Source organism: Somniosus microcephalus, chromosome 31, assembly GCF_052327205.1.
Source record: "Somniosus microcephalus isolate GS21.2 chromosome 31, FLI_Smic_1.0, whole genome shotgun sequence".
Lineage (NCBI taxonomy): Eukaryota > Metazoa > Chordata > Chondrichthyes > Squaliformes > Somniosidae > Somniosus > Somniosus microcephalus.
In genome coordinates, this window is record NC_141017.1 from 32,696,304 (window position 1) to 32,716,761 (window position 20,458).

The window sequence follows — 20,458 nt, forward strand, 5'->3', positions numbered from 1 at the left end:
CTGCCGGCGCGCAGTGCTTGCATATCCCAGGGGCGCAGTTAGTTCGAAGCGTCCCCTGGGATCACGTGGGCCATGGAGAGCCAATGGTAGCAGGGAAATGCCCATTCATAAAATTGACAGGAAGAGCTGTCAAAACCATAAATACTATAAGCCCCAAAACATCACTAAAACTTCAAATACATTTTTTTTTAAATCACATTTTTTAAATAACTATAAATTATGTAAAATAACTATTAAATTTTTGAAAAAATTAATTACATTTTCTAACGGGGCTAAAAATAAACTTACCTTTCTTTAATGTATTTAAAAATAATAAACCTATGGAAAAAATGTTTTCATTTTAATTAATTCACCACTTACCTTTTTAAAAGCATTGCGCCTGCTTTTTATATGTGTAACTTCTGGAGACTTACCCACCCGGAAAAACCTGCAAAAAAAACCGTAAGTTCGATGTGCACGCGCTGCCTCTCCGGCGCACGCATTCCACCTCTGAACCCTGATGTGCCTCAATAAATCCGAGACTCAGTGTTAGCGGAACAAAACAAGGCTTTTATTAACTTAGAAAGTAACACACAGTGGAGAGGTGTCTCCCATCCAGAAGTCTGCTGTACTGGATGTGAGACACGCTGGGCCTGCTTACATAGGGGCCAGGTATGGGCGGAGCCCTACACACAATACAATACAGGTGAGGAAACGGAACTGAGGTAAGGGAAATGAAACTGAAACTAAACCACAGTCACAGGCACAATCACACACAGAGAATACAGATGAGTGATGAATGGCATATTTCATCACAAACCCCTTCTTTCAAGGGAACGGAAGTTCCGGTTTCCCGCACATGCACGAAACCGGCACTTCCCTTGGGCCTATGGGTGAGTACCCCATGTGTACTCGCACGTTGGGTCCCGAATTTCTGGGCCAATGTTTCTCTAGAAAAAATTATGAAGGTGATTGATAAGGAAGACGCAGTGAAGATGTTTCCACTTGTGGGGGAGGCCAGAATTCGGGGCCATAAATATAAGATAGTCACTAATAAATCCAATAGTGAATTCAGGAGAAACTTCAGAAGAGTGGTGAGAATGTGGTACGTGCTACCACAGGGAGTGGTCGAGGCGAATAGCATAGATACATTTAAGGAGAAGTTGGATAAGCACATGAGGCACAAAGCAATAGAAGGGTATGCTGATGGGATGAGATGAAGAGGGGTGGGAGGAGGCTTGTGTGAAGCCGAATGGCCTGTTGGGACGAATGGCCTGTTTCTGTGCTGTAGACGCTGCGTAATTCTGTGTAATATTTTATTATCAGTAATTAATTTGCTTACAGGAACAAAATTAAGGCTCCAGTCAGGGTGGTACAGTTGGTCTCAGCTTCCTTGGATTAGGCCAGGGAAAGAAATCAACTATCTATTTGCTTGCCAACAACCCTGGTCTGAAATTGTGCTTGTGTGGACAGGGGTTGAGGATAGAATTGGGCTCCAATGTGATGCTCCTCTCCCATCACTCCCACAGTTGAACTGCCTGACCATACTCTCTGCTGAGAATCATGCATGAATAATGAAGGCTTGTGCGAGAAAAGTGCGTCCCGCAAAATCCATGGCGGTTTGCCCACGTAGGCTTGCTGTCAGTGAGGAATTTGTCTTCAGAGGGCCCCATGGACTCTGTGAGGAAGACCTCCGTGTCTACAAACTAGCACCACTGGAAGCTGCACCTCAATATAAGTGCAGCCTCTGTTTGTAAGGTTGCTAATAGGATAGGCAGATCTTACCACCAGAATCGTATGGCCCCATTAAAAACACAGTGAACTACATGGGCAGGATTGTTTTAATCTGTGGAAAAGATCAATGTGCTTTGGTCTTGTAGGTTGCTCGGATCATCAACGTGTCCCTGGAACAGAAGAAGATGATGGGAGTGAGCTCAGGGCTGGATCTGATCACGTTGCCCCACGGGCACCAGCTGAGAATGGACCTCCTGGACAGGTAATGACGTAAGAAAACTACGAGGCACTCGGTCTGAGTATTAAACAAGGCTTTAATCAACTGTTTTCCAACATGGAGATCTAGTTGTGTCCTTCACTAGTTCCTGTTAAAGAATGTCCTGAGCAAGCTGGGCCCATGCCCGAGTATTTATACTCTCCCTGGACAGCGCCACCAGCAGGCCGCCCAGTATTATTTCATAAGTCATTTCCACATGAATGACAAGATTCGTGTCAGGTAACACCCGGCAACACCAACATATGGGCGATGTGTCTTTGGCACTGAGACACCAAAACATCTCAGTCGGTGATCCATTTAGAACACCCCCATCCCCTGTTTGATGTTTTGGGAATTTCATTTATTTTGCGGGTCGGTGGGGGGGAGGGGGGGTGCGGGTAGGTGGAGTGCAGAAAAATAAAGATGCGGATGACGTTATCGGAAGTGGCGTCAACTGCAACGACGAACGCGCGTGACGTCGCGAGATGCATTGGCACGTGCGTAGGCGGATGATGTTGTCGGACCGCCCAGCAACCGGAAACGCAACAACAAGGCGCTTCACAGGAGCGATTATCAAACAAAAATTTGACACCGAGCCACATAAGGAGATATTAGGACAGGGACCAGAACGCGCTGCGGGCAACCTTCCCCTATTTGGATAACGTCACCATCTGCGGCCACGACCAGCAGGACCACGACGTTAATCTAGCAAATTTCCTCCGTACGGCCCAACGGCTGAACCTAACGTACAATAAGGAAAAATGTATGTTTCACACCAAGCGCCTGGCCATCCTCGGCTGCGTGGTGGAGAACGGAGTCATCGGGCCCGACCCCGACAGAATGCGCCCCCTAATGGAGCTACCCCTTCCCCACTGCCAAAAAGCACTGAAGAGATGCCTGGGGTTTTTCTCCTACTACGCCCAGTGGGTGCCCCTCTATGCAGACAAAGCCAGGCCCCTCATCAAAGCCACCTCCTTCCCCCTGACACCAGAGGCGTGTGCAGCCTTCACTCTTATCAAGAACGATATCGCGAAGGCCGCAATGCACGCGGTGGATGAGTCCATCCCCTTCCAAGTGGAGAGCGATGCCTCCGACTTCGCCCTAGCCGCGACCCTTAACCAGGCGGGCAGACCCGTGGCCTTTTTCTCAAGGACCCTCCAGGGCCCCGAGACGAGACACTCCTCCGTCGAAAAGGAGGCCCAGGCTATTGTAGAAGCGGTGCGTCACTGGAGGCATTACCTGGCCGGGAAACGATTTACCCTGCTCACTGACCAGCGTTCAGTAGCTTTTATGTTTAATAATAAGCAGAGGGGTAAAATCAAGAACGACAAGATCTTGAGGTGGAGAATCGAACTCTCCACCTACAATTATGATATCTTGTATCGGCCAGGGAAACTCAATGAGCCCCCAGATGCCCTATCACGTGGTACATGCGCCAACGCGCAGAGTGATAGGCTGCAGTCCCTCCACAATGACCTCTGCCACCCGGGGGTCACCAGGTTTTTCCATTTTATCAAATCCCGTAACCTGCCCTACTCCATCGAGGAGGTCAGGACCATGACCAAGAGCTGCCAAATCTGCGCCGAGTGCAAACCGCACTTCTATAGGCCGGACAGAGCAAGCCTGATCAAGGCCACCCGCCCCTTCGAACGCCTGAGCGTCGATTTTAAAGGGCCCCTCCCCTCCGCTGACCGCAATGTGTACTTCCTCAACATAGTTGATGAGTACTCCCGTTTCCCCTTTGCCATCCCTTGCCCAGACATGACCAGTACCACGGTCATCAAGTGTCTGAATGACATCTTCGCTCTGTTCGGGTTCCCCAGCTATATACATAGCGACAGGGGCTCATCGTTCATGAGCGACGAACTTCGGCAGTACCTGCTAACAAGAGGTATCGCCACGAGCAGGACCACCAGTTACAACCCCCGGGGGAACGGCCAGGTGGAAAGGGAGAACGCGACGGTTTGGAAGGCAGTCCTCTTAGCACTAAAATCTAAGGGCCTTCCGACCTCCCGCTGGCAGGAGGTCCTCCCTGCAGCGCTTCACTCCATTCGGTCACTGCTTTGTACTGCCACTAATGCGACCCCTCATGAGAAAATGTTCGTTTTCCCCCGGAAGTCTACATCGGGAACCTCGCTACCGGCATGGTTGACTTCTCCTGGGCCCGTCCTACTGCGGAGGCACGTGAGGACGCATAAAACGGACCCCCTGGTCGAGCGGGTGCACCTCCTACACGCCAACCCCCAGTATGCCTGGGTGACATACCCAGACGGGCGGGAGGGCACGGTCTCCATACGAGATCTCGCACCCTCGGGTACCCCTGAATTACCACCGTTATCCCCCTTACCACCGTTATCCCCCTTACCACTGTTATCCCCCACCACCCCTCCCAACCCAACCCCTGCAGACGGCATGCCAAAGCCCCAGGAATCTTCGCCAACCACCCAGACACCAGACCCGACGTCGGATGCTGCAACACCACCGCCGCCACCACGACGATCAGGACGTCAGACAAGGCCTCCTGATAGACTTAACTTGTAGTACCCTTCACCCCGCCGGACTTCACATTAAACAAGGGGTGAATGTGGTAAACCACTGTATTGTATATTGCCACCTCTGGGTGGCGCTGTGTATGGAGGCATGCCTCAGCTGACTCCACCCACCACTGTGTGGGTTTCGTTCAGACTTGTTCAGTCACTCACGAAGAAGCATGGTCTCTTCTTAGCTAATAAAAGCCTTATTCATCTCTTCTTTCGACTCATCATCTCTTCTTCGACTCATCACCTTTTATGAAGTAATTGATAAGCGTATCAGACAGGTGACCAAAAGCTTGGTCAAAGAGGTAAGGAGGTCAAGGGAAGAGGTGCGATGCACTGAAACTACAAGAAGACAAAAAAACAACATCTATTCATCAAAATAATTATGATGAATCTACAATAGTCTCAATGATCATTGGCCAATGGATATTCTCAATTTATCTTGTAGATACTTCCATATAAACAACAGAGCTGCTTTAGCAACCAGTGTCATTAGAGGGAGGTGCCTATTGTCCTATGTGTCTGCTGTGGATTCCAACCCAGCTGGAGAAGCAACTGAGACCGTATTTTAACAGAAATAAAAACAGAAAATGCAGAATCTGTGGAGAGAGAAACAGAGTTAGCGTTTCAGGTCCATCACCTTTCGTCAGAACACACCTTGCCACCAAGTAACTTAAAACTTTTTTTGTTGTCTCTCCCGGTTTCTTTCTTTTAGACATCACTTAATAGCCCTGGGCGTTGCTGTGGACATCTTGGGCTGCACAGGGAGTGTTGGACAAAGGTCCGCGGTACTTCATAAAATTGTCCAACTGGCAGTGGAGCTGAAAGACTCCTTGGGGGATCTCTTCGGACTTTCAGCGGTGATGAAAGCATTGGAGCTGCCTCAGGTATTTGGACGGGTTGTCGTGTCTTCCCTCTTCTTCCTCCTCCCACTTTCCTGGTTTTTTTTTTGTTAGTTGCGATTCTTTTAGATCTTTAGATCTCCCAAGGCTCCATCTCGTTCCTCAACACGGAGAGCCACAGCTCGGCCTCGGCCGGTACCTTTCTTGAGCCGAGCGTTGAGGTAAAAATGAATAATCATACAATCGCAACGAAGGAAGCCATTCGGCCCATCGCGCAGGTGCCGACTCTCTAAAAGAGCTCTCCAATTAGTCTCACTCCCCCTGCTCTTTCCCCAGAGCCCTGCACATTTATCCTTTTCAAGTATTTATCCAATTCCCTTTTGAAAGTTACTATTGAATCTGCTTCCACCGCCCTTTCAGGCAGCGCGTTCCAGATCACAACTCGCTACGTTAAAAAAAAAAAATTCTCCCCCGCTCTGGTGTTTTTGCCAATTATTTTAAATTTGTGTCCTCTGGTTATCGATCCACCTGCCAGTTTTGATTATTTTAAATTATTATTAAGTTGAGCAGATTTGATTATTGGGATACCACAAAGATGGTATTCAGTCTGGTAGAAAGCCCTCTACAGTGCGGGAGTTTTAATTTAATTTAAGGTAATTGGCAAGGGGAGATGAGGTTACTGTTTTTACACAGCGAGTTGTTGTGATCTGGAACGCGCTGCCTGAAAGGGCGGTGGAAGCAGATTCAATAGTAACTTTCAAAAGGAAATCGGATAAATACTTGAAGGGGAGAAATTTGCAGAGCAATGGGGAAAGAGCGGGCGGGTGAGTGGGACTAATTGGGACAGCTCTTTCAAAGAGCCGGCACAGGCACGATGGGCCGAATGGCCTCCTCCTGTGCGGTAAGCTTCTATATGATGCTGTAAGTCGGGTATACTCCTGGTGGCCTTTACCTCCTGCTCTCTTATGTAGTTCAGAAGAATGAGAGGCGATCTTATCGAAACATATAAGATTGTGAGGGGGCTTGATCGGGTGGATGCGGGGAGGATGTTTCCACTGAGGGGTGAGACTAGAACTAGGGGGCATAATCTTAGAATAAGGGGCTGCGCTTTCAAAACTGAGATGAGGAGAAACTTCTTCACTCAGAGGGTAGTAAATCTATGGAATTTGCTACCTCAGAGAGCTGTGGAAGCTGCAACATTAAATAAATTTAAAATGGAGATAGACATTTTCCTAGCAGATAAGGGAATTAGGGGTTACGGGGAGAGGGCAGGGAAGTGGACGTGAGTCTAGATTCAGATCAGCCATGATCCTATTGAATGGCGGAGCAGGCCCGAGGGGCCGTATGGCCTACTCCTGCTCCTACTTCTTATGTTCTTAAGGCTGTGCAGGAGTCACAGGAACAAGCCTGTGGCCTGTCATAGTAGGATTGTTGCTAATGCCCTGCACTGTCACAGCATCAATTGAAGGGTCTCTGTCATTTTACAGGTAACTATTTATTTATCTATCTTGAGATGATTTTTAAATATATTTTTCAGCACACAAATTTTCTTGACATGACTTTTATTTGGGTTAGGATTTTTGATGCATGCTTTCTTCCTATTACTCCTGAAAGCACTTACTCGTGATTGGGTACAATTTCACACCCTATGGTGTGAGCCTGGCAGGTGTCTGGTGGCTATTTGACTGTGGAGGGCACCACACCTCTACACATCTGATAGCCACACACACACACTTTCTATACAGAAACACCAGATAGCGATTGGCAGCAGGGGACCTGCCTGATTTTTCCCGTCCCGACCCCAGGGATGCTAAGGTCAATTGGAGGTCCCTATTGCTTCATTGGCTGAGGTCGGTTATCTCATCACAGACCAGACATTGGAACCATCCTGGTAACTTAGTGTCAGACCATAGGAGTATTCAGAACAGGAGGAGGCCATTCAGCCCCTCGAGACTGCTCCGCCATTCAATTAGATCATGGCTGATCTGTACCTCAACTTCATTTTCTAGCTTTAGCTCCATATCCCTCGATACCCTTACCTAACAAAAATCTATCGATCTCTGTCTTGAAAGCTCCAATTGGCTCCCAGCATCCATAGCCTTTTTGGGGGAGAGAGTTCCAGATGTCCACTCCTGATCTGAATGGCCTGGCTTTAATTTTAAGATTACTGTACGTCAATTCTTCTTGATTCCCTCTCCAGAGGAAATAGTTTCTCCGTATAAGAACATAAGAAATAGGAGCAGGAGTCGGCCATTTGGCCCTTCAAGCCTGCTCCGCCATTCAATAAGATCATGGCTGATCTTCTATCTCAACTCCACTTTCCTGCACTATCCCCATATCCCTTGATTCCCTTAATATTCCAAAATCTATCGCTCTCTGTCTTGAATACACTCAATGACTGAGCCTCCACAGCCCTCTGGGGCGGATAATTCCAAAGATTCACCACCCTCTGAGTGAAGAAATTTCTCCTCATCTTAGTCCTAAATGGCCGACCCCTTATTCTGAGACTGTGACCCCTGGTTCTTGACTCCCCAGCCAGGGGAAACATCCTCCCTGCATCTACCCAGTGAAGTCCTGTAGGAATTGTGTATGTTTCAATGAGATCACCTCTCATTCTTCTAAACTCTAGAGAATATAGGCCTAGCCTACTCAATCTCTCCTCATAGGACAATCCCCCCATCCCAGGAACCAGTCTGGTGAACCTTCATTGCACTCCCTCTATGGTAAGGAGACCAAAACTGTATCTATCCTATAAATCCTTTAAACACTTCAATCAGGTCACCCCTTAGTCTTCTAAACTCAAGGGAGTACAAGCCAGGTTTATGCAACCTGTCCTCACAATTTAACTCTCTAAGCCCCGATAACATTCTGGTGAATCTGCGCTGCACCCCCCCTCCAAGGCCAATATATCGTTCCTGAGGTGCGGCACCCAAAACTGAGCGCAGTGAGATGGGGTCTGACAAGGCTCTGTACAACGAACGGCTAACTTCCTCCCTTTGCATTCCAGCACCCCCACCCCCAGAGCATGTACTTATTCACTAAGCCATTGGGGGAGCTGTGATCCTGTCCCATTTGCACTCTCATAACCTTACCATAGCTAACTCTCCTGAAAAAAGCCAAAAAATAAGAAGCACCAAAACATCAAAGTAGTTGTGTCTATTGACACCACTGTGCCAGCCAATTGAGGTTGGGAGGGAGGGCAGGACTGACGGCCGGACTCGCAGCAAACAGTCTATCTTACAGCAAACAAAGTCTATTTACAGAGTCTACTTAAAAAAAGAATCTCTACAAACTACAGCAAACAGAACTCAGCAGCTTCTCCTGATGAAAGCAGGGCGCTTTCTCCAGCAAAATACAGTGAGTTAAGGATAGTTATACAATACAAATGATGTGCGTAAAATCAGTCCCAGTTACTTACAGCAGTGGGGTCTCCAGGCGTGATTGACGGGGGAATTACCCAATCATCTCCATTCTGGCTCGGACTTGCGTTGTCACTCTACGCAGCCCTCTCTGACATCCCTCCCAACCACAAATAAACTTCCGCACTGTTAGTCTGACACCATCCAACCCTGTGGCCAGGCAAGGGCTCTGACGGGGAGCTCGCAAAATCCCACCGTTGATGCACCTTCTTCCCTTAGAGTGTCAGCTGTGGCTCAGTGGGTAGCCCACTCGCCTCTGAGTCAGAAGGTTGTGGGTTCAAGTCCCACTCCATGGGACTTGAGCACATAAAGGTAGGCTGACATTCCCAGTGCGGTACTGAGGGTGTGTTGCCCTGTCAGAGGTGCCGTCTTTCAGATGAGATGTTAAACCGAGGCCCCGTCTGCTCTCTCGGTTGGACGTAAAAGATCCCATGGCATTATTTTGAAGAGGAGCAGGGGAGTTATCCCCAGTGTCCTGGGGCCAATATTTATCCCTCAACCAACATAAAAAAAAACAGATTATCTGGTCATTATCACATTGCTGTTTGTGGGAGCTTGCTGTGTGTAAATTGGCTGCCGCGTTTCCCACATTACAACAGTGACTCCACTTTAAAAAAAAAGCACTTCATTGGCTGTAAAGCGCTTTGAGACGTCCGGTGGTCGTGAAAGGCGTTATAGAAATGCAAGTCTTTCTTTGCCTTTCCAGATCGTGCGCCTAGAACACACGTGGAGGACTCTGCGGCGGAATCACACGGACAGCGCCATCAGGTTCGAGAAGGAGCTCAAACCATTCGCCAAATCCTTGAACGAGGGAACAGGCAGGTATTCCGTGTCCAGGGAGAGTCGGTCGGGTGATGCGGAGCTCTGACTAGACGAGGGCAGAAACAAACACGTTGGCATTTCAGAGCCGGAAATCCACCCATAAAGTAACAAGATCAGGGCTTCTTTTTGGAAACTAACTTCAAAAAGCACCACATGTCCTTGGTATCTGCGCATTTCTGTAATTAAACAGATCTGCAGAGACTCCTAATCATGTCTGCAGACGAAAGGACTGGGATGTGCCTTTGGAAAGCTGAAAATAGTTAACCGGGCCTCGTGATCAACTGGTTGAAACCTATCAGTTGGGATAATTGGTGTAAATTAGAAGTGATCACGTCCATTTGCCTACAGCAAAGCCATCACTTGATGATTTAAATACTTTCAGGGTCTGCTGATGGACTTACATAGAATTACAGGAAACTTTGTGCTATCCGGCACCGACGGGACCGAGCTGCTGCCGTTCCCTCAAAACTGCCGTACACTCCAGAGTTAATGTTGAAACATACGGAAATTTTCATCTCCGTATGAATCAACAAACCCTGTTGCTTAGCAACAGCCTCTAAACAGTCGGCAAGTGTCTCTGTAGCGTCTCTAGCTGAAGCTGTTGCTTAGCTACAGACGTTGCAGAGCTTGACTGTTCAAAAAAAGAAAAGAAAAGAAACGAAAAGAATAAAAAACAGCTCCTGATTTTTGCCGGTGGCTCGAGCTTGCCGGACGGTTCGCCTCCGGATAACTCAAAGTTTCCTGTACGTAGAATTTACAGCACAGAAACAGGCCATTCGGCCCAACTGGTGTTTATGTTCCACACAAGTTGTTGATAATTTGGTCAAGTTGGAAAGTGGAGTCTTTACTTCAGGAGTGGGTCCGTACCCTCTGGTGTTTCCATGTCCCTCAGTATTCTTTCCTTCCCACCTACTCTCCACCTCACATCTTCTTTTCATTGTGCCACCAGAACTCTGACTTCTCGGTGGCCACAACTACAGGTGCGGGACGAGACGTGTCTGAGTCAGGGAAAGGTTGATCGTGGCAGAGCTTCGTACCCCCTGGGTTGAATTTGGAAAAGTTTCAATCCCAACTCAAAGAGGTGGATTCCAGTGACTGGCGGCCTGAAGAAGATCAAATAAGCTTTCGGTCTAGCTTCAGGTTGCCCATTTCCCACACGACTCCCTAATTAAAAGAAAGGGCAAGCAGATCTCTGCCAACGCAGCTCCTGGGCCACCTAGCCAAGAGTGAGGTGGAGTCACTGTCTGCTCTTCCATCCCTGGCACCCTGGAGATAGTCCATTGAACCACCAACTGAAATTGGAGGCTCACAGAATAAGGAATCACAGCGATAAATCATATCCTCCTGCATCAAGGACCAATACTTACTTCTTGGCAAATACCTTATTCCTCAACCAACATCACTAATAAACATTATCTGGGTCATTATCACATTGCTGTTTGTGGGAGCTTGCTGTGCGCAAATTGGCTGCCGCGTTTCCCACATTACAACAGCGACTACACTTCAAAAGTACTTCATCGGCTGTGAAGCGCTTTGGGACGTCTGGTGGTCGTGAAAGACGCTCTAGAAATGCACGTTTTTTCTCTCGATGCATTGTATGTATATGAATTGCCATCTACCACCTCTTCTCTCAAAGTCTTTCTTTTCTTTCCCAATACAGTTGAGCTTCCTCTAAAAAATACCACCGTTCCACACATTTTGCCCATCATCACACTAATGGAGCGCCAATCGGTGTCTGATGTTACGGAAACATGGGACAACGTAGATCAGGGCTGCACAATGCTGCTGAAGACGCTGGAGGCAGCTCGCATGGTGACATTTCATGCTGCAACGTACAGAGCCAACGCTGAGGCCAAACTGAAAGGTAGGCTTCTCACAACGCAGCACCTCGCCCAACAATTGGCAAATCCAACGTTTCCTGTTGGTCACCGGGTTGATCCCTGGTTTGTGCTGATTTAGGTGTCAGCCGTGGCTCAGTGGGTAGCACGTCCTGCCTCTGAGTCAGAATAGGTGTGGGTTCAAGTCCCACTCCAGAGATTTGAACACAAAATCTAAGCTGACACACCCAGTGCAGTACTGAGGGAGTGCTGCACTGTCGGAGGGGCAGTACTGAGGGAGTGCCGCACTGTCGGAGGGGCAGTACTGAGGGAGTGCTGCACTGTCGGAGGGGCAGTACTGAGGGAGTGCCGCACTGTCGGAGGGGCAGTACTGAGGGAGCGCTGCACTGTCGGAGGGGCAGTACTGAGGGAGTGCCGCACTGTCGGAGGGGAGGGGCAGTACTGAGGGAGCGTTGCACTGTCGGAGGGGCAGTACTGAGGGAGCGCTGCACTGTCGGAGGGGCAGTACTGAGGGAGCGCTGCACTGTCGGAGGGGCAGTATTGAGGGAGCACTGCACTGTCAGAGGGGCAGTACTGAGGGAGCGCTGCACTGTCGGAGGGGCAGTACTGAGGGAGCGCCGCACCGTCGGAGGGGCAGTACTGAGGGAGTGCTGCACTGTCGGAGGGGCAGTACTGAGGGAGCGCCGCACCGTCGGCGGGACGGTACTGAGGGAGCGCTGCACTGTCGGAGGGGCTGTACTGAGGGAGCGCCGCACTGTCGGAGGGGCAGTACTGAGGGAGCGCCGCACCGTCGGAGGGGCAGTACTGAGGGAGTGCTGCACTGTCGGAGGGGCAGTACTGAGGGAGCGCTGCACCGTCGGAGGGGCAGTACTGAGGGAGTGCTGCACTGTCGGAGGGGCAGTACTGAGGGAGCGCCGCACCGTCGGAGGGGCAGTACTGAGGGAGCGCCGCACCGTCGGAGGGGCAGTACTGAGGGAGTGCTGCACTGTCGGAGGGGCAGTACTGAGGGAGTGCTGCACTGTCGGAGGGGCAGTACTGAGGGAGTGCTGCACCGTCGGAGGGGCAGTACTGAGGGAGTGCCGCACTGTCGGAGGGGCAGTACTGAGGGAGTGCTGCACTGTCGGAGGGGCAGTGCTGAGGGAGCGCTGCACTGTCGGAGGGGCAGTACTGAGGGAGTGCTGCACTGTCGGAGGGGCAGTGCTGAGGAAGCGCTGCACTGTCAGAGGGGCAGTACTGAGGGAGCGCTGCACTGTTGGAGGGGCAGTACTGAGGGAGCACTGCACTGTCGGAGGTGCCGTCTTTCATTAAACCAAGGCCCCCGTCTGCCCCCTCAGGTGGATGCAAGAGATCCCACGGCACTATTTTGTAAAAGAGCCAATTATCCCTCAAACAAATCATTAAAATAGATTGTCTGGCCATTATCACTTTGTTGTTTGTGGGATCTTACAGAATATTTGAACTCCAATACAAAACTTGAACAGGAAAACTCACTGACTCAAAAAATCTTGCATATATTATTTTTAAAAAATAGGATATTAATTTGTGTGCAAATTGTCTGCTGTGTGTCCTACATTACAACAGTAACTACACTTTAACATTACTTGATTGGCTGTAAAGCACTTTGGGACATCCTGAGGTAGTGAAAGGCGCTATAGAAATGCAAGTCTTTTTATAAGCTTGATGGTGGAGACAAGGTCGGAATTGGGAGACTGACCCCGGGCTCCTGCTTCTAATTACTAGTGATGGGCCCTGCTGGGAGGTGCTCGTGATGCAGGCTCAGGCCGTGATGCCTCTACACTGACATCCTGTTACAAGCAGTGGCGCAATGTTCCTCCAGTGTAGAGCCAGCAGATCTGCCACGATGACCCATCTGGCTTTAGATGATCTAGAAAATGGCCAAGTTGGGGAACACTTCATATTACAGGCAAAATGTATGTTTGCAGATTTGACACCCTCTCCTGACTTGTTGCCAGCATCGTGCTAGTTTAAATTCTATGAGCTGGGCAAAGACTGCTGGTTAGATGTCAGTGGGTTATGTGGAATATAGATCCGGTGATACTTCATTCGAGGGATGGACAGCCTTGAGAACTGTTTTATAACAACACCAATAACTTGCATTTATATAGCGCCTTTAACGTAGTAAAACGTCCCAAGGCACTTCACGGGAGCGATCGTCAAACAAAATTTGACACCGAGCCACATAAGGAGACATTAGGACTGGTGACCAAAAGCTTGGTCAAAGAGGTAAGTTTTAAGGCGCGTCTTAAAGGAGGAATGAGGCGGAGAAGTTTAGGGAGGGAATTCCAGAGTTTAGGGCCTCGGCAGCTGAAGGCACGGCCGCCAATGGTGGAGCGATGAAAATCGGGGATGCACAAGAGGCCAGAATTGGAGGAGCGCAGAGATCTCGGAGGTTTGTGGGGCTGGAGGAGGTTACAGAGATTAAAGTTTCTTTGATATAGATTTCACATTATTGAGAAAATATTTTAAAGTAAAAAGAACTGCTTGTCTGACATGTTCATTGTAACACTAACCACTTTGACACATCCTCCCATATAATAAGGGCTGTGTATGCTCATTGGGAGCCAGACATTACAATGCATCCTCTGTCTATCACATCCTGCAACTCCCTTCAGTCTGCCTGTCAAGCCCATCTCCCATAATCATTCAAAGCCATAAGGATACAGTAGAGGAAGTGGAAGTGTCACACTGGGTCAGTAGGTTGCATTCCTGTGAGGCTGGGATTGTTTGGGTTCTGTAGGAGGAGCTGCAACTACATTCCAGCTCTTTAGGCCTCCCTTCCACAGATCGCGAATGCTCGCTCTGCTTACAGCCCGCCGAGATCTCTGCGCTCCTCCAATTCCGGCCCCTTGCGCATCCCCGATTTTATTCGCTCCATAGCTGCAAAATGAAGTAACAAAAACAAATCATCTGTTTCCTAACACACAGACACAGACCCTTGATGATTACACACTGCTTGGGTTTGAAACCCAGAAATGTCCAAAGAAAAATAATCCAGTCGTAAATAGCTTTGTACCCAACCAGGTTCATCTGTACTCCATTTAAAAAAACATTGTTGCTAATGTTCTCACCTGTGTCCCCTCTCTTAAAGGTGTTGACTAATGGCTGAGGTACGATTCCATGAGTGGGGGTCGGCCTCCATCACCTCAGCCATTATTCACACCAGAGCCTCGACAATGAGTGCCTGTCGGCCATTCGACTACAGTCGGCATCACACTTAAATACAAAACCTGCCTTTGCATGGTGTGCACACACATGCACTTCCCGTGGAAGCCACCAGGTGGTGAATAAGAGTGGGGAATGTTAGCTCCTTCCCCTCTCTCCTCTCCCTGCATTGCCTTCACCTGCCTTTGGGACCTACTTTCTGGGACTCTCCTCCTAAACCCCGTCACCTTGTCACCTCTCCCCTTCCCCTCGCCCATCCCCACACCCTCAAAACCTCCCACATTGACTGTACCATTGGCCAAGTCCACTGACTCCTCTGTGAGGTCTATATCATTACCACAAAGGTGTTATATAAACAACAACCACTTGCATTTATATAGCGCCTTTAATGTAGTAAACTGTCCCAAAGCGCTTCACAGGAGCATCATCCAACAAAATTTGACGCTGAGCCACATGAGATATTAGGACAGGTGACCAAAAGCTTGGTCAAAGAGGTAGGTTTTAAGGAGCGTCTTAAAGGAGGACAGAGAGGTAGAGAGGTGGAGAGGTTTAAGGAGGTAATTCCAGAGCTTAGGGCCCAGGCAGCTGAAGGCACGGCCACCAATGGTGGAGCGATGAAAATCGAGGATGCGCAAGAGGTCAGAATTGGAGGAGCGCAGAGGGTTATAGGGCTGGAGGAGGTTACAGAGAAGTGATTTAGTCCATTGGAATTCAATGACTGGATTGAGTGTGCATTTTTCTGTTGTTTCCCCTGGTAGCAATAACATTTCAGTTAACATAGGTGAAGGGGTTAATGTTAATCTTTCTCTTCCAGATTTTCAAGCTAGTGAAGAGTTGTTAGAGGCCTTCAAGACCGAATTTGCTTTGAGATTGTTCTGGGGTGCCAACGCAACTGAACTTAATCAGAATGAGAGATACGAGAAATTTGATAAAATCCTGAGCGCCTTATCACGGAAACTGGAGCCCCTGGGTCCATCGGAGCTATAGATCAACATGGTGGACACTCAAAGAGGCTTGGGCCCAGGAGAAAAGACTAAAGCAAGTGATGAACTAACTGTTAATAGTCCTCATCATGCAAAAACAAAAATACAAATAGTGAGTGTGTGCTCAGCCTCGCTGGTGCCATGTAGGAGATGTTCCAGTCTTCAGTGCATTCATCTCCTTCTTCTTCAATGTGCAAAAAAGTGACTTTGTGACCATGAAAACCTTGCTTCTTCGGCAGCACCTCCCAAACCCGTGACCTCCACGACCTAGAAGGACAAAGGGCAGCAGGCGCATGGGACCACCACCACCTCCAAGTTCCCCTCCAGGTCGCACACCATCCCGACCTGGACATATATCGGCCGATCCTTCATCGTCGCTGGGTCAAAATCCTGGAACTCCCTCCCTAACAGCACTGTGGGAGCACCTTCACCACACGGGACTGCAGCGGTTCAAGAAGGTGGCTCACCACCACCTTCTCAAGGGCAACTAGGGACGGGCAATAAATGCTGGCCTTGCCAGCGACGCCCACATCCCAGGAATTATTTTTTTTAGAGTTCGCTCAGTATCCCGTGCCCAGTGTTCCCTGGGGAGAGATAGTTGGGGCTATAATGATGTTCTGTCCCTAGGGGGGGAAAAAATTCCTCATAATAATTTTACCAAAAAGTTTAGTACAAAACTGAAAATCTAGTTTTGTAATCATAGGCGTCCCAGCAGAGAAGGAGGTCATATGTACCTGGGTGTAGCTATTTTGAACAACAAACCATCCTAGATTGGAATAAAACGAATGGGACTCTATGGTCCCCCCAGTGATAGCGAACATTTCCCCCCACAGGGTGAATATGAACCGTGGCACTCCAGGTTCATCGGGTCACGTAGAAGGCGATGAAGCCAAGTTCCCCCTCCCTCCTTCCCACCATCTTGTTGGGTGTTCTGCTTTACTTTCTGCCTTCCATGTTCTATTGACGCCTCGCTGCAAAGATTGCCTCTATTCTCCCCACTCATCGACTCTTCCCCCCAAAGGTTATCTACAGGGGGAACGTCGCCCACTGGAGTCCTTCGGCAGGCTTTCTTTGTAAATACCGTGACAGTGACTAAATATGCTGGATAGGACGTCACTTATTACATTGAGAGGCTGCCTTGGGAGCCGGTGGGAAGGCCAACAGCCCAGTGGACAATTGGGCTTTGCCTTAATCTGACATCGGCCTCTCATTAAATACATTTACAGTTTCAGTGTGCGTTAAATCGGCTTTAGTTGTTGTAACATAAAATAATTCTTGTAAATCAAGACTGGTGCCAGTCCGGTGGCATTATCAGCTGGCATGAACTTTAGAATTAAACTATACGAGCTTTTGGATCACCGGCCAAATTTGGTTTCTGCCATTTTCAGACTGCTTCTCACGGGAATTGTCACTCCCCGAGCCCGTAACACAATTCTACAGCAGGACGGGATGTTTTGTTTTATAGACTTATTCGTTGTCTTAAAATCTCATGGTCAAAGTTCTCAATAAGACCAAAATAGGCGTTAAAGAACTTAATTCATAAAAAGAAATCACAGATAAAAGGGAAGCAGCTGATGTGTTGGAAACCTTTCCTGCCTTTCCACAGCTGGATCTGCTTAACCAGCATTTGTATCGGGACCTATTAAAGAAACTATTGTCCTCACATGGATTCTGGGAACATGAACAAAATACACACACAGGCTCCAGCTTACCAAGGGGGGTTTTACGAACATACAAAAATGACAGGAAAGGAAAAGACCAGCTGGTCCATCAAGCCTGTCCCACACTCATGATGGACGGAGTGTCACGACTAGACACTTCCTCCCTTCCCACCCTCCGCGCCCCTCCAGCCGTGTTACCTGGGGAGTCGATGGCAAAGAGCCCAGGTTAGATCCTAGGTCTATGCTGAGTTAACTGATGCGGCAGTAAGGGGTCCTTACAGTGGGTAGTCTGGGCTACTCCGTGATTCCTGCTCTTGGCCTGATTCGGCAAAAAGATGAACCAATTGTACAGAATATAAGACTGAATCCACAGTAAGCACACGGTATTAACGTTTCAACTATTCATTATTGTGACTGACATTACTCAGAATCTGATCTTCCTCCCCGGTTGTGAGAGGCTGTTCGATCATGGGAGTCATCACAGATGTGGCATGTCCTGTCCTCACCCAGCACATGTCGCTGCCATCATTGCACTGTCCTCTCGCTTAGTGACCAGGCAAGAATGAGAGGCTTTACCAACAGAATAAAGACATTAATTGGAAATTTCTGTTCAGTATAGCATGAATCAAACAATGTCATGGTGTCTCAAAGGACACTCACACCAGACCATTACCGGCCATTGGCTGCATCACATTTCACTCGCCCACTTTACATTATCATCAGGACAGCTGTTCTTCTTCCTATCCACCTGAACCCTTAGATAGGCAGAGAGGGCCTGGGTTTAACATGTCACCTGAGGGGGGCAGCCCCTCCAACTCCCCCAGCAATGCGCTGGCGCCAAAAGATAAAGAAACGGACAAGAGTTATTATTTTAAGGATATCAGGAAACAAAAAGGCCTGTGACTCATAGAGAATTCATGGAATCATAGAAACTCACAGCACAGGAGGAGGCCATTCGGCCCGTCGTGCCTGTGCCGGCTCTTTGAAAGAGCGGTTGTGCTCAGTCCCACGCCCCCGCTTTTTGTCCATAACCCTGTCAGTTCCTCATCCTGTCCAACTCCCTTTTAAAGTTATTGATGGAATCAGCTTCCGCCACCTTTTCAGGTCGAGCGTTCCAGATCCCGACAACTCTCCGAGTGAAAAAGATTCTCCCCATCTCCCCTCGAGATCTTCTGCCGATGATTTTAAGTGAATTCAGTCGCAAATAATTATAAATAATGAGGTTCAGTTGGGTATAAAAGGGGCCAGAGGAAGGTGGAGCAATGCAACAAGATCACAAGAAGAAGAATCAGCGATGGACGATGCAGATGGAGCAAAGACTGGGTCAGTCCTTTGAGGGATAAGTTGTTTTGAAATATTTACAGAGGTTCAGGAAATGTCAGGTGTGTTAAATTAATTCCAAATTTCAAATCCAGTTAAATCGCCTTGGGAATCTTTAACATATGTGGACAAGAATAAAGCATGTGTTACGAGAAAACTCAAAGAATTCAGTTCTGCAAAGCGCCAGATGGAAAGCATGTTAGAACAGTGAGGGAAGCGAGCAAGGAAATAGTTAAAGTGTCAGTTTATAGTTAAGGGACTTCACAAACACAGGAGCTGCACCTGTAGACTGGAGGATTTTCTATATGTCTGCATTTACCTCTCATATTCCTTTTAAATCAGGACAGTGTAGGAACGGAGGTTCCTATCTGAATAAAGGTATTCGACTCGATGAATCAAATCAACAGGTTTTAATGAACAACGAAGTTAACAGGGAAACTATAGGAGAAACGGTACACAGGTCTACTCAGCTTGCTGGGCACTCGACGACTACTGGAAGATTCTGGAAGCTGACGTCATGACGTCATCGCGTTCTTCGCGCCACTGGCGGTCACGTGATCAGCGTCATGACGTCATCACGTGGAGTGCAGGAAAACACAATACAGTACAGTTAACAGGCAGTTTAAAGGTGCAGTCCGCGGCTGCACTACACTGTAGTTAAAGGGATTATTACTAATTGTTCTGAGACCCTTGGTGGCTCCGCCACAACAGCACAGTATTAAGTATTTATACCTTCTTAAAAATAGAGCCATTTCTACAGCGCCTTTCACGACCTCAGGACGTCCCAAAACGCTTTACAGCCACTGAAGTATTTTTGAAGTGTAGTCACTGTCGTAATGTGGGAAACGCGGCAGCCAATTTGCGCACAGCAAGCTCCCACAAACAGCAATGTGATAATGAGCGGGTAATCTGTTTTTTAGTGATGTTGATTGAGGGATAAATATTGGCCAGCACACCAGGGATAACTCCCCCTGCTCTTCTTCGAAATGTAGGAAATGCGGAGTTGAAACGTGAACACAGGAATTATACACCAGTTAAGCTAACACCGGCTGTGGGGAAAATGGTCAAGAGCAGATTAACGGATGCGCCTGATGATCATCTGAAGAGCACAGACACCATAAAAATAGTCAGCACGGTTTCAGAAATGATATGATAGCAAAATACTGCGGATGCTGGAAATCCGAAATAACAACAGAAAACGCTGGAAAAACTCAACAGGCCAGGCAACATCCGTGGAGAGAGAAACAGAGTTAATGTTTCAGGTCAAGTTCTGAAGAAGGGTTTCGACCTGAAACGTTAACTCTGTTTCTCTCTCCACGGATGTTGCCTGGGCTGCTGAGTTTTTCCAGCGTTTTCTGTTGTTATTTCAGAAATGATATGTTGTCTCTTAAAAAAAAACCTGAGGTTTATTTGAGGAGGTCGACTGCGGCACAGCGGGTAGCACTCTCGTTCCTCCCGAGTCAGGAAGGTTGTGGGTTCAAGTCCCATGCTCAGAGACTTGAGCACACAATATATGCTGACACTCCCAGTGCAGTGCTGAGGGAGTGCAGCACTGTCAGAGGTGCCGTCTTTCGGCTGAGACGTTAAACCGAGGCCCCCGCCTGCTCTCTCAGGTGGACGTAAAAATTCCCATGGCACTATTTCAAAGGAGAGCTGGGGAGTTATCCCCGGTGTCCTGGCCAATATTTATCCCTCAGTCAACATCACTTAAAAGCAGAAATAACAACAGAAAATGCTGGAAAAACTCAGCAGGCCAGGCAACATCCGTGGACAGAAATTAAAAGTCGACGTTTCGGGTCGAAGACCCTTTTTCAAAACTGGAAAGGAAATAAAATAGATCGAAGGCAGGGCTGCGATAGAACAAAAGAGAAGTAAAGAGACATT

The 20,458-nt window shown here is 48.3% G+C and overlaps 1 protein-coding gene across 2 annotated transcripts in view; it reads left to right on the forward strand.

The window, feature by feature from the left end:
* The window catches only part of sh2d3a (SH2 domain containing 3A), a 30,174-nt gene extending 13,226 nt beyond the window's left edge, over window positions 1-16,948 (forward strand). For both annotated transcript variants that reach the window (XM_085971745.1, XM_085971746.1), the window contains exons 6-10: window positions 1,860-1,975; window positions 5,222-5,393; window positions 9,474-9,585; window positions 11,250-11,453; window positions 15,425-16,948. In XM_085971745.1, coding sequence (XP_085827871.1) covers window positions 1,860-1,975; window positions 5,222-5,393; window positions 9,474-9,585; window positions 11,250-11,453; window positions 15,425-15,597 — 777 coding nt within the window. In that variant the 3' untranslated portion in view covers window positions 15,598-16,948. The remainder of the gene's footprint in view (window positions 1-1,859; window positions 1,976-5,221; window positions 5,394-9,473; window positions 9,586-11,249; window positions 11,454-15,424) is intronic.
* The last annotated feature ends 3,510 nt before the right edge of the window (window positions 16,949-20,458 follow it).